This window comes from Coenobita brevimanus, chromosome 78 (assembly GCF_032717465.1).
Source record: "Coenobita brevimanus isolate Jiangsu-jjx chromosome 78, ASM3271746v2, whole genome shotgun sequence".
Lineage (NCBI taxonomy): Eukaryota > Metazoa > Arthropoda > Malacostraca > Decapoda > Coenobitidae > Coenobita > Coenobita brevimanus.
This window is the reverse complement of record NC_137031.1, coordinates 5,982,469-5,997,928: the sequence shown is the minus strand read 5'-3', so window position 1 is coordinate 5,997,928 and position 15,460 is coordinate 5,982,469. Positions and strand designations below refer to the sequence as shown.

Here is a 15,460-nt window from a genome sequence, read left to right as displayed (position 1 = left end):
CTGATATATGTCTATATAGCCTCTTATAAATATACTCTCATATCATCTATATGGTAACAGCGTGGGACATTAGTACGGTAAGGTCTGAGTTGGAGGCCTGGCAGGTGAGTGTGTTGTTGAGGTCTATGGTGACATGGTACATACATTATTATATCTATGGTATATACTCACATATCATGTCTATGGTAACAGCGTGGGACAGTGGAATGGTAAGGTCTGAGTTGGAGGCCTGGCAGGTGAGTGTGTTGTTGAGGTCAGCGCGGGTGAGGGGCGGGAGGGAGAGTGCGTTGCGTGTCACCTGACCCGTCTGTACCTCACTCACGTCGTCCAGCAGTGACCCCTCCTGCCACCAGCTGACCTGAGGACGGGGATGACCTGCGCACACACACACACACACACACAAACGACTAATTTAGTAAGCCTAGTGTGCTATGCAAGATAAGTTACAAAAAGAACAAGGGCACCTGGATAATTAGCAGGTAACTGGAGGTAAGTGGAATATGACTGCGAAAGTTGCGTATTCCCCTTCTATCGTGTTTATTATTGCTGAAGTAACCTATGTGAATACTACATACAGATACACAAATAGATTGGCAGATATAGATATATAGATATAGATACAATGTACATAATAACATGGAAGGGACTACCAAGGTGTACTACGCATAATAAATAGCTAAGATATGAATAGGACCCTAAGAGCATTTCCAGGTTTAGAAAGGCAGCTTCAGCAATGGATTAGATGCAATATGACTTAAGGGGTGACTGATAAAAATGGTAAATGAAAATATAAAGTGGACTAAATATTAAAAATAATTTTAAAGAAAAGTAGAAAAAGAAGGAGACGAAGTCACAGAATACCTACATGAAGGAACACTCAGAGACAGAGAGAGAGAGAGAGAGAGAGAGAGAGAGAGAGAGATAACTGAAGTGGAGTCAAAAGCAGGTGTGGCTTCGAGTGTTGTGATTGCAAGTATGAGAGCGTTTGTGTCAGGAAAACTACAAAAGAACAACTGCCTGGGAACAAGAGTGGGCAAGGGAGTCTGACAACAGTGACAGATTGGCAAACAGATAAAGAGGAGAGTATAAAGAAAAAAAAAAAGTGGCCGGGAAGGAACAGTGATACAGAAGAAAACTGACAAAGCTAATTTTTGTATGACGTATTAGTTGCAGCGAAAATATTGCTGACATCCACCAAGCCCACAAGATAAGATGCTCAATGTCAGTGAAGTAACAGACTTAGAGCGACAGCAAGGGTCTCTCCACCCTGAAGTCTAGACTGGACTGAACATTTTTTTAGTGCAGATTTGTCCACTTGTCTATGCTGAAAAAAAAAAAAAAAAAACAGAAGATAATATCTTTTCACTGGGTCACGTTTTAGAAAAGACATTCTCAGTGGCACCAAGGTCATGTGTGGCAGTTAGAACCGCTTGTGCAGATCAAGGTCCAGTGAAACGGGACGTTTTCTTCCATTCTTTGTCCCGACCTACACGAATCGACAAATTTGTGTAATAATGTGTCCGATTAGCAGCTTTACTCCCATGATTTATTTTTCTTTCCTTTAGTATCCAAGATATGTCATTTACTTTGGGAGGAACTTCTCAAAAAGGGGATGTTACATACAACCTTATTTGACTCCGTCATTACTGAGGCCCGTTCCATGGCTGAAGGAAAAGCTTTCGTCAGTAGGTAGCAAGAACAAACAAGTAGAAATTACTTGCAGTCCTGATGAGGCTTTGGTCTTAGTGAGGAGAAGGTTTAAATCAGACGACATGAACCTAAAATAGCCTACAGAACGTCAGTCAGGTTATCCTATTATCAATTAACTGTGTCAGGCTGACCTACTTCCTTCACAGGACTGAGTAAAGACAGAGAAGCTGGCTTAGTAAGTGAACCACTGTATAACCCCTTTATTACCAAGACGCTGTTTAAGGATTTCTTCCCTGTTACTGTTAGGCGATTGTCCTCCTTATCGCAGCGGTATCTCGAAATGGATGGGTTAGATATTGCCCCGCCCTCAGGAACCGCTTCAGAACTTGAGATCTGCCCTAAGTTGAAGCGGGTAGATGCAAGCCCAGTAAAACTTTTTTTTTTTTTTTTTTTTTTTTTTTAAGGCCAGAAACTTCTTCGTTGTTTTTTGTGCGGGGGTAGAGACATACGATTGCATTCATGTTAGAAGAGACAAGCCTTAATCAAGACAGTTTTAAAAGAAGTAGACCAATTTTAAAAGCAAACAGGGTGAGGACATGAAGCTATTACTATTACTATATCAAAGTAAATTTGGAGGTGAGGAAGAGTGACCGAGATGTGAGACAGAATAATGTGTGTGTGTGTGTGTGTGTGTGTGTGTGTGTGTGTGTGTGTGTGTGTGTGTGTGTGTGTGTGTGTGTGTGTGTGTGTGTGTGTGTGTGTCAAATATTTCTAAGCTGAGGGGGGTCTGGTTCTGTATGTTTCTCTGTCCATATATGATTCTCTTTGATATGAAGCACCTTGGAGGAATATGACGGACATGCCCTCAGTGTGAAACAGAGGCAGAAGAACTGTCTGCCAACATTAATCCCTTTTCATACGTCAGTCTATAAACATCCGTGACTTCACATTATAGTGAACATCAGTTTATATACATTTTCAACTTTTTTCAGTCGACAAACATCCACAACTTCCATTTAACTACTTCTTCAGATACCTAATAAATTACCAATTGTACTTTACAGGTGAGTGAACATATTGTTGTATCGTGCCTGACATATGATACCATTTGTGCCACCACCCTAAATTTTTGACGACCTGATGACACTGACCTCTGATGACCTAGCAACAGTGGGTGCTGATGACCTGACAACATTGATTTCTGATGACCTGACAATGCTCACTTCTGATGACCTGACAACACTCACCTCCAAGCACCTGGCAGGACAGAGTGACCTCGGCGCCCTCAGGGAACGGACCTGCTACACTCTTCAACCTGGAGTTCGGAGAGTAGTCGCTGGTCACGGTCAGGCTCAGGGGCGGCTCTGGGGGAAGCAGGGAGAGGCATGGGAGGATGTGGCAGTGCGAGCCGGTTGGAGGTGAGGCAGGAAGAAACAAGTCGGAGATGTAGTTGGGGGGGGGGGCAATGGGTGAAGAGGAACTAATTCAGGGCCTGAGGCATGGGGAAGCAGTAGATCACGTAGTGGGTGATGCAGGGTAATGCAGTGGGAAGTAAGATACAAAGTGAAGGAGAGGGATAGGCAAAAGGTATGTGGTAAAACGAACTGCAAGTATAAGACAGGCGCATAAACGGTAGATGGTCAGCTTGAATGAGTGATGGGAAGGATGGATGACCTGGAATATAGGATGGGTGGCGATGATGGTGACCAGACAAGAGTTATGACAGCAGACAGGTGGAGAGCTATGAATCTAGCCGGATGGTGTGATACAATAGATATTGAGGAGACCATGTGCACAGAAAGGAGAATGATTGGCCACGAGATTATTCTGAACGAGGTTGAGGGGTAGTGGGGAGAGATAACACCATTTTTGACATGAAAGAATGGAGGTGCGAGGTATATGAGTGGGTCAGGTATGAGTTAGAGAAAAGGTAGCCTGATAAATGAGGGCAGGGTTGCATGGAGGAGGTTCGTTTATGGGTATCCCCTTCGGAAATAAGGCGTCAGGATATAGATAGACAGATACAGAATAAAAGGATGTGAAAGGCTGACAACAGAAGCAGACAATAATGTGGGGCGATGGGTATACGTGGAATGCAAAAAGGCAGACAAATGATGCAGTAAAACAAACCAGATAGAGAGATGCATTAGAAATGGAGGATGCTAGAAAGAGGGTGAGAAAATGTAAGCAAGTGATGAATGGGGTAGACAAGTTTTGTGGGATGATGAGTAAACATAGGATGGCAGAAGAAAAACAAATGATACAGTAAGAGAGATAGACAGTGAAGTTCTTCGACTTCAGTGTTGGGGGAGGATGGACGATGAGCAGGATTGTGGGATGGGCGACAGCAAGCGCTACCTAAAAGTTCCCGAGATTTGAATAAAGAAGGAAAAACGCTTACATCAAGTCCTAATCACCACCGTCCCCTTCAAAGTAGTCTTCTTGGGCATGCAGGCATTGATCCCAGTGTGTCTCGCAGGATCGGAACGCGTTCTGGAAGTCTTTGAGCATCAGCTTGTTCAGGACCTGCGATTCTTCCTGGATCTCCTCATTGGTGTCAGATCTTAGTCCTTTCAGCTGGATTTTCACTTGTCTGGACGTTTTCACTTTACGTCCTCCTGCAGCTGTCTCGAAATGTCACAGTAGAACTTTGCATTGACGGTCTGTCCTTCAGGAACGATTTCCTTATGATCAATGCCCTCCATGCTGAAGAAGGTGATGAACATTGACTTCACATTGTTCTTGACTTCACATGCCTTCTCTGGCCTGGGCAGAGTTGGGCTCTTCCATTGCGATGACTGTTGTTTGGTTTCTGGATCGTACCTGTAAACCCAGCATTCACCACCAGGAATGGCACTTGAGAGGAAATTAGAGCTATTTCTAGCCATTTCCTTGAGCTCTGTGCAGACCTCCACGTGGTTCTGCTTTTGCTTATCAGTCAGGAGCCTCGGTACAAACTTGGCGGAGATTCGTCTCATATCAAGGTCTCCAGACAAAATGCGTTGGCAAGTTCCATACGATAGGCTAACAAAGTCACAAATATCGTGGATTGTCCTCCTCTAATCTTCTGGGTTGGTTACAAGAACTTTGGCCACATAGTCAAGAGTTAAACTAGTGGAAGGGCGACTAGAACGTGCAACGTCATCTGATGACGTTCGTCCATTTTTAAAATGCTCAAACCATTTGTAGGGCAGTGTAACCTTCAAAGCAATGTTTTAACAGTTGATGAGTTTCTGCTGCGTGCTTCCCGAGTTTCACACAAAACTTGATGCACACACGTTGTTCTTTCACATCCTCCATTTTTGAGATCACAAAATTCTCACACTAACGCAAACACTACGATAATAAAACACACACATTCAGCGAAGGCATCCACCCTGCACAACGCCATTTGACACACTAACAAACAAGGGGTGCGTGCACTGCCAACTACCATCCACACACCGTACGACAAGTGGTTTCCATCCTGCTTTCAAATATTGGTAACTACTGGGTACCTCCTCTAGCATGATGGGAAAGAACGCAGATGCACTGGTACGGCGAGAAACAATGAGGAAGTGAAAGATTGTGAAAAGAAAAAAGGAGGTTGAGTGGGGAATACAAATAGAAAGGACGGATAAACATCGCATAAAGGAACAAAAACATAAATAGATGGTACGAAGACAAACACAAGGACATGCAAATTTTTTTAAAATATAAATTTGACGTATGTAAAATTGATAATAGAGGTGAGTTGATGGCGACGTTTCCTTATGTCTCATTCAGACTGCGAGATTATACGGCTGAACGTTTAAAACTGAAGTGACGAAGGGGAAGGCAAACCCCTAAAGTCTTTCTGACATTAATGGAAGGCTTCTGGACATTAGGTTTCATCAGCCTGCATTACACATCAGAGAGTAAAATCATCAATGATAAAGAGGCCAGACCTGCATCAAAGCAACGGACAATTAATCACATAAGGAAAAACAAGCAGGCTGAAAGGTGGAGGACAAGGGTAAAAATTTGTCATATTCGACAGTTTGCAGATGGGTGAAAAGGTAGGTGTTCAGAATGGGCAACAAACTGGAAGTAATGGCTAGCATTAGTCACAAAACGATACTGATAAATAACGAAGCATTGATAAGTGAGTACCACGGTATTATCTATTCTTACAATTACACCAATCACATATATAAGTATTGCTTTCAGCACAGTCATCTTCAAGGCTTGCATCATGCCCAGCCAAGTTCGTACGTTAAATATTATATGAACCGACTTACATTATGTACAGCAGTCTTGGCAAATCTTCTACAGTTTAGAAAAAGAGCTAAAGTGATATAAGTTTTCATGAGAATGTAAAAAAATAATTGTCTAAATATTAAAGTGCCGTGAGATTTTTTTTTTCTGTTTAGCTTTTATTTTGCATTATGCAGCAATTATTATTAAACCATGCAATTTTATTATGAATAACTAGTTCATGAAGCATTTGGAGATGCAGTATCAGTGTTAAACTTCTAAAATGCTATGTGATTATTTTCATAAATCTCGCCATTTTTAGTGCCTGTCATTTCCTGTAGCACAAACATTTCACTGTCTTATGACTGCCACATCATTCTTGGAGAAGAGATGATGTTCTTCTGCGCTGTTTTACTACAAGCAGTACTAATATTACGTTTGGCCAAAATTTCTTATATACCGGTATATGATTTTGCATGACAGCATTTTTAAAAATCATTTGCAATAATCAGTTTTCACTTTGGTCGCCAGTGCAATTAATCTAAGCATCCTAAACTGACTGGAATATTTGTAAAGGACTAAAAACAAATTAGTATTTTTAGTCAGGTGGATCAATCGGTTAAGTGCAGTTCTTTCGAACACGGGTTTGTTACTAAACTGATGCAGGGGGAAAGTTTGGGGATTTCATTTCGATTAAAGCATCTCGGTAATTTTACATAAATCTTCAGTGGTACAACACTTATTGAATTATCACACTACAGTGATCTCCATTTAGATATAACTGACCTAACACAGCAATATGGTGAATTCGAAAGCCAAAAAAATAATGATGCAGCACAACCATTTACTCGTATGCAAAGCTTCATACCTTCTATAGGGAACCAAATGAGTAATCCAAGGAACACATTGGAGTAAAATATTTGAAAACATCATTCGCTCATTACTAATCAGGCAATATAACTACGTAATATGAGTATTAATAACCCTTAATAATTATAATGCAGTGGTTTCACTTTCTACATAAACATTATAATACCAGGCTTTGTCTTTGCTAATTGACCTAGTAAACACCAATCCAGCCCAGCCCTGGCCTGTGACACAGTGACTTACCAATGACTCTAAGTCGTATCCTGGTGTTCCTGGTGGGTGACTCAACAAAGTCAACCCTGCATCGGTAGTGTCCTTGGTCGGTAAGCTTCAGTTCCTCCAGCACCAGGCCGCTCTGACCTCTGTCCAGCCGCACGTAGGCGCGGCCCCCCAGCCCGTCCTCCGCCCAGTGGTTCCCGCCCTCCACGCCCACGCCCCTGGCATCCACGCTGTATATAGGGGGACCATGACTGTGTGTGTGTGTGTGTGTGTGTGTGTGTGTGTGTGTGTGTGTGTGTTTGTGTTGTGTGTTAGCGCTCAGAAAATAAATTCACACAACTATGAAAAAAATTCTGTTTGGTTGATCCTCTTTGAATCATATAAAAATTAGTCAAAATCTACCTAACAACAGACGGCCTCAAGAGGACCAGAAGTTCCGTTGCCGCACTGATTGCACTTGTTTGTAAACGAACTTAAGAAAGGCTGTGTCATCAGTCTTCTGCGAGGCTGATAAAGTTCCTCATTAATCCTTTCAGTCAGGGTACGTACTTCTGCATTACTAAGACTAGTAGACTATTATGTTCAACTTAGGAAAGTCCCCTGGTAATGAAAGATTTATTATGGCTGCATCAAAACCCTGGATTACGAGATAATTATTCTATAATGATTATACTCACCTGGATATAGCAAAATTAAGATATACACGTAATTAGATTCAAAGGGTTCAATAGAATGTGACCAATGTACCTAGTGTTGGCATGCACGGCAGTCCGGCTATGGTATGATCCTGTGTACCAGGGTGAGAACGTCATTATATTTTACAAATATATAAAGGTTCCTACCCTGCTTTACATTCACAGATATATATTTTTGTACACTTCATTATGATAAATAACGAGACAGTGAACAATGACTTACGACACCCTGCACTGCAGCCTTCGAAGTGTAATAAAATGTATCAGTTTACTGTATATGAATTTATTAAGTGTTCCATTCAAAAGAAAATCGGCATTCTGGTCCACAACGCAGCTGTACACAGGGTTATCAACGATACCAAATAAAAACATTTACTCTAATCTAACACCTATTGACTGCACGTAGGTCATTAAGGCAAATCCATTTTTGCTTCGTTCCAATCTTCCCCTAGAATAAGGTACACGACAACCTAATTTACATCGAGGTCCATAGCTGTACTGCTGAGTGAATAGGGACAAGAGAGGAAACAAACTTTGTTTAACAATCTAACAAAACCTTAGAAACGGACTCGAGTTCTTCCAGTTTTGAAACTGATGTGCTAACCAGTACCAACCGACCTTCCCCGTGCACACATACGTGGGCACCTAAGCCACTGTACTATGTTGGACCAAAGTCCAGTGACATCAGACAGACCAATGTTCAGGAACGAGACTGAAACGTGTGAGGTTAGTTGCCATCTTGGGTTCAGGTTACCAAACTATGAGATCATCGTGACTCCAGTCACTATATCTGGAGGCGGCGGCGGTGTAATCGGAAGCACACTCGGCCGGGTTTGGTTCCCGGGCCGGTTTACAACCCTCGAACAACGTTTTCTTTACTGCAGCCTGCTCACCCATAGAACTGAACTAGGAACCCGCGTTGCAACGTTGGCGGTTGTATATTGCAGTTGGTTGTTGTTCAGTCGCATGCTTGATTCAGCTAACCCACTGACCGCAGGTAAGCGACTGTATCTGCGGGATCATGCCCTAGGTCTGTGATGGGTAAGAAGCAAACCAGCAAATGTATCGTGTTTGGGGCACAAGATAGCTTCAATGTCTTCGGCAAATGTTTAGAAGGGAAATGATCGTCAAAGAGTCATTTCCCGTGTGAAGCAAACAAACAAACAAAAGAGAATAGGGAGCAGCTACTCCCGCACGGGAGATGGCGTCCCACCAAGCCGAACAGGAATCTGCTTCGCAGCACGCGAGGTAAGTTTGGTTTCCAGGCAGTAGTTGCATCTGCTTCTCTTCACCCACAGTACCGGCGCCACCTCGTGAGGGCTCCTCTTTAGCATAGTTGCGGGAAAGATTGGATCTGGGCCTATTTGACTGCCAGTGTTAATGTCTAGTGTTTGGGTGTTAGGCTTTGCTTTAAGCCTTATTATATTTTTTCAATAACCACTGCGTGTGGGCATATGTTGCTCACTCTAAAAGCCTGCATTCATTAAGCACCATACTAATATCTTACTCGCGCAATACTTGTACATCCGTACAAAAGATACTGTCTATATGTATAATCAACAGAATCCGTTTGACACACGCACCTGAACATCCTGAACACAAATGACACAACCACATAACTCACACTTACCATACAGGTGAGCACCAGTTCATTACTTTAAAATAATCAAGAATAGGAATGGTATAGAAGACACTCGGTAAATAAAGCAACAAGATTATCAAAACTTTTCAAAGGTAGGCAACCAAAATATAATGTGAGCAGTTTAACACTCAACAAAGAGCATGAGACATAGAAATATGTTCACCACCTATGATGATTCACTGCCAACTACAAAGGCATGAAAGGTAATGGCACTCCCAGCCCTTATCCTGATGAAGCCAATAACCTGCTCCTAGCATGTGGGTGCAGATACCGTTCAGTATCTGTCTATTATCGTCATACCCTCATTCGGGTGCTTACATAACTAAGCCGTATTGTTTTAGGCTCACTATCTTTTCCTTCAACTCATACACAGATATCATAACCATTGGCATTTCCGTAAAACACAGCCTCAAATGAAACGTTATGTCTGTTGCTGGCTTCTGTGCTTTGTATTCCTTTGTACTCCATTGTACTGTACCTGTATATGGGAGTGCCGGCGCCGCTGCGGTAGAACAGCACCAGGTGTGTGGAGTCGTTGGACAGAGGCGGGTCGAAGTCACATGGTAGCAGCGCCCGCCGCCCCACCACACCAACCACCTCCGTAAGTGGACCTGGTGGTACATGGACCTTACTACACACACACACACACACACACACACACACACACACACACACACACACATGCCCATTTTACCATACAACACACATACACACACACACACACACACACACACACACACATGCCCATTGTACTGTACTACACACACACACACACACACACACACACACACACACACACACACACACACACACACACACACACACACACACACACACATGCCCATTGTACTGTACTACACACACACACACACACACACACACACACACACACACACACACACACACATGCCCATTGTATTGTACTACACACACACACACACACACACACACACACATGCCCATTGTACTGTACTACACACACACACACACACACACACACACACACACACGCCCATTGGATTATACACACACACACAGACACACACAAAGTTCCGTCAGCAGACATAGGAGACACAACCCTACAACACAAACAGAGAGAGAGAGAGAGAGAGAGTGAGAGAGAGTCTTGCTTTGACAAGTGTCTGAAGCAATACCGTAGGTTTATTCTTTGAGCGTTTCATATTGGCCATGTGCTTACGGCGTTTAAAACGCAACATATTTATTATCTGATAAGAATATGTTTTCTAAGTTTTAGATTAGTATTACGACTACATGAGTTAACCAGTCTGTCAGAATATTGCCTTAAAACCTGTAGTTTCTTTGCTTAATTTTCACTGTATTCTTCCTTTCTCCAGGCCACTCTGATCAGAATAGGCGTCCTTGGCCAGGAGACGTTGTGCTGCATTATTGTATTGTGCCATCCCATTGTGTAGCTGATGAGGGTCGCTGGGTCTAATTCTTGGTTATGTATTGTACGGTCACACCAAAAAGTATCGGTGCACACTTGATGAGAAGCAATTAGAGACACCTGACGACGGGCATTGGAAGCTGAACGGTGATTTCTTCAACATGTTGATAAACTTGCCTTCTTAAGGATGCTATATATGGCTTGTTTGTGACATTATCTTGACCGTATAGCTTTCATATGAATATTATAATCTTTTAAATAAAGCTTACTGACAATTCATGAGCTTTACTGATCATTTCGGATATCGTAACCTACCTGTGCGATGCTTTTGGAGTGACTGTTCAGGGCGCCATAACCAAGTATGGTGGGCTGAACCTGAGACAGGTGCTTATGAGGAAGGTTTACCGTTCAAATCTAAAACATTATGCCCTTACTGTGTTAATGGGCGATTTTATAAGTATTGGCCCAGGATTCTCCTGTGCGAGAGCCACCTATGCCTCAGTATGCGTTGTGAAGATGCAGGGAGAGCTGGGCGAGATTCTTAACCAAACCAAACTGCGCTGCTCTAACCTGACCCCACCAAACTAGCCTTACTTGATATAAACTAAGTTTATGTCCTCTTCATGGTGCTAGTGACTGTCATGTGCCCCCCCTCTTTCTCTCTCTCTCTCTCAGCCGAAGACTAAGTTGTGTGTTCTGTCCGCGGCCTTACAGTCTGTACCGTTCATCGTACATATTATAAGAAAAATCAAGAAACGTATATTGGTTTATACGGTCTCGAGTCCGGGCTTGGCTGGACTGCTTGTTTCTTTAAATCCACAAGTCGTCCTATGTAAACACAGTCACACCTGTCATGTGTCACCGCTTCTTTGCCAATTCCCATTGTCCTTACGTATATGTGACTGGGCTACCTTATCAGGAGTCCTGAAGGGACGTCTTGTCGTGGTGATACTGATATACCAGGGTTGTTTTGCTATCTACTTATACAAACGTCCTGCAATCCTCTTGTTATCCCTCAAAAAGTGAATGGTGGGCTGAAGGAAGAGAGCAGCTTCATCTTGCCGTCCAGCGGGCTCAAGTCCAGGTGAGTCTAGGCTAACAGCAACGACAGCAACAGCAGCAACAACAACAACAATAACAACAGTCTCAATCAGGACTGGTGTGATAACACTACTGCGGGTGTGTAGGCTGTATGACATGTCAGTGGGTCTTGTGGATGATCACTTAACACTGTCTTAATGACATTCCAATCTCCAAACTATTAACCGCCCCAGCCTGGAATCAGAATTGTCATTCATGAGCTGAGTTCAGACACGGCAGGTATTTATGACGAACCATAAACATGGTGGTCTATGTTCTTTTCACCTTAACTTGGTTCAGATTTTCGTTGATAGATAATTTCACGTTATTCAGTGACAGAAAACGTCAGTGTCTAGGCTGTACTTTCATTCCGTGTCATCTCTTAGTGACAATCATTGCACTTCATTGTTAATGACCTGTTACATCTCTTCATTCATGATAGGAAGGTGGCAATTTTAGGCCACGCTAAGAGTAAAATGTGTGAAGCTGTAAATAACGTCGGATTGAAAGTCCTTCCTAAAGCACAACTATTTAAACATCCAAGAACAGACTGAAGGGAACCAGATCAGGTTCCTGCTGTTAAATGTTCTGGTCTGCTGTGGCCTAGCCTTGGGGCCTCCCTATTCCCCATGTGAGTATTGTGGGACTAACTTATCATCATTTTATATCAAAGTATTGTGGCCAATAAACCAGTTGTAATGCTAATGTATCACGTATGATGCTGTGTGTAGTGCCTGTGTCTTTTCCTCGCAGTATTCACTCATCCATAGTTGGCGGTGTTTATGTATTTCTCCGCCATACACACACACACACACACACACACACACACACACACACACACACACAGTCAGTCAGAGGTCATACTGACGTCAGGAGTAGGATCCTCAAACGATCGATTTTCTCTCTCTCAACCCATATGTTTTTGCTGGAGGGAGAAGGATCATGTACAGTATTTCCATGTTTTCTTTTTTTTCCTTCTCTCCCCTAAAGCAACTGTTAGATGCAGGAGAAGCCTTGACATGGGCGTTTTTGGGAGGGTGGGAGGATAATGAAAGGAGTGTGAAGAAAATTCCCATCTCTCTCTGTCTTCCTGCTAATCAAAATCCGAGTTACCTGAGGGAATAGATGATACGTTTTGGTGGATCTGGCATCTTATACTCAATAGACGGTCAGTCCTCATCCTGCCCTATGATTATATGTCTGACAATATGCATCCTTTGCATTTTATCATGGATAGAGCCTCTGCAACTATCCCTCATCTTGTCGCCCCCACCCCCCACAACACCACCGACGCACAGGAATTAAACTGTGATTGTGGGCTGGTGGAAGTTTTGGTTTATCAACCAGGTTTTGCAGTCTTTCACCTACTCGTATGCACTAAGCTAAGAAGTGTACTTTCTAGTTAATATACATTTTTTCTTTTTTCTAAAGCGAGGACAATGGTTACTGTTGGGATGAATATTATATCATTTTGCGTGATTGAAGTGTTGTTTGAGTTCATACAATATATGGTAGATATTTCTTGAATTGCAACTTTGCCAAGTAACTGCTTGTTACTGGCCAGATCACTTACTAATTGTCCTACATCCTAAAAAAAAATAATTGAAAAAAAAAAAAAAAAAAAATTACACATTATCAAGTGCAAAATCTTACCAATTTGGCGAATATTTTTTTTTTCCCTCCACAAGAAAGCCTTTTCTGTTGTGCAGTTAAGCACACTGGTGTTAATGGTGCAACGTTGGTACCAGGTAGCCGAGTTGTTAATAATGTTGCCTATGAAGCTGCCTGCCCGTTACCTCCAGGGTATGAATCCTGGCTCAGGCAGCTGGCGCCTCTCAATTCAGTTGTCCATCCACCTTTTGTGAGTTGATATGCAAAGTGGATACCAAGGGTGACACCCAAGGAAGGTAACTTTGGTAATCTGGATGATGCAGATGTCTTATATCCAAAATGGTGGGTGAACAACTCTACACAGACTCAGAGGCCTATATTACTTATTTAAGTATCGCGTCTAGGCGCCTCATACCATCTGCCGGCTTCACTTCACTCAGTACCAATAAAGTGTGCTTAGTGAGCACGTGATGAGCGATCGAGCAGCATGTTATCATAATTTCCCTCTGATGTAAAATTATAGAAGGAATCACCGATATTCAACTACTAGAGTTGATGCCCCAAACATAGTATTACGACGGAAAATCTTTTTAATTTTGATTTCGTAATGAAGGCGTTCACCTGTTGCAGCCGAACACTCCTTTGGAAAACTGCAGATTCCAAGGGGTTCCTACTCCTTTATGGGCGAATTTTTTGTTCATAGCAAAATTTACTGAATGAATGTTTATCACATACAAAAATTATTTCAACTCTACTTCACACTGGAGTAAAATTATTACAGCTTATTCTATCTGATATGAGATGAGAATAGCCTTAAGCTTTTGAAAGCTTGTAGCTGTTTGGTTGTGTGAGTGCATTCAATTATTAATGATGCATTTTAAATTATTTTTATTATATGGGGTACAACAACCATCTAACGATAAGATTGCTTAAATAAAATATTTTATATAGGTATTTCCATAGATTAATTTAAAAACGGAGCCTTACAAAGTTTATCAATTGGTCTAGACACCTGTGAATTTTTGAACTCTACGAACAAATTAAAACAGGTCAAGGTAAAGTTTTACGAGTACCTTGATATTTTTCCACCCACCTTCAGGCAAATTAAGGTACTGCAAATGTATGTAAAATCTAACCTAGTAAAATGTTGGAACTCCAGTGAAATATGACATATTCCCTAAATTTTTACCACTGGTAGACGGAGGGTGGGAAGGGGGGTGTAGGCTGCTCGTGGGATGTCCCACTTAACTAAGCAGACGAATATTTGAATTTACTTGAGACCGTTTTGCTACCGCATCAGTTTGCCTATACTTTCGCATCATCAGTAAGTTTTCTATTGTTTTAGTATCTTATATCAAATTACAACTTACAACGGAGCTGTGACAAGGTATGGATGCTGGATATTTAGAAGTGACAGTGACATATGGCTCATTCACCCTTGTTTACCAGTCATTATTCATTGGAATTCCGATGCCTTACTAGATTAGATTTTACAAACTCTCGCAGTAGTGACATAATTTACCTTAATTTGCCTAAACTTGAGGGGGAAAAATTCAAGGCACTTGAAACATTTTACCAGGACATTATTTGATTTGTTCCAAAAAATCACAATTTCACATGTATCTAGGCCATCTGATAAACTTTGTAAGGCCTCATTTTTAAATTAACTTATGCAGATAACTATACATAATATTTTTTTTAAACAATCTTATCGTCAGACGGTTGTAACATTATAAAGTTATTTTATATGCACCATTAATAATGAATGCACCAACCAGCTGCCGGCTTTCGAAAGCTTTAGGCTCGTCTTTTCTCAGATAAGATCGAATAAGCTATAGCTTCTGTTTAGTGTGACGGTCGGATCGGGCTGGGCCGATCATTTCCAAACTTGACTGAGAATAAACTTTGCTCGGTTGCGTAACTCGCTCGTTCACAATGATAAAAACAAGAAGCAGTCCCAGTGCACAGCAAACCCATCCCCGTTAGTTATTTTTGTTGTCGACGTACATACAGAACAGTATATCTTGTCAAAGATGTCACGTATCAGATTTGGAGTAAATCGGGTGAAAATTG

The 15,460-nt window shown here is 42.0% G+C and overlaps 1 protein-coding gene across 1 annotated transcript in view; it reads right to left on the bottom strand.

The window, feature by feature from the left end:
• LOC145408653 (uncharacterized) overlaps positions 1–15,460 on the bottom strand; it is a 198,893-nt gene that overhangs the window by 71,374 nt on the left and 112,059 nt on the right. Inside the window, exons 4-7 of the mRNA XM_080279336.1 lie at positions 9,767–9,899; positions 6,976–7,181; positions 2,898–3,014; positions 172–375 (exon numbers count right to left, since the gene is read on the bottom strand). Coding sequence (XP_080135462.1) covers positions 172–375; positions 2,898–3,014; positions 6,976–7,181; positions 9,767–9,899 — 660 coding nt within the window. The remainder of the gene's footprint in view (positions 1–171; positions 376–2,897; positions 3,015–6,975; positions 7,182–9,766; positions 9,900–15,460) is intronic.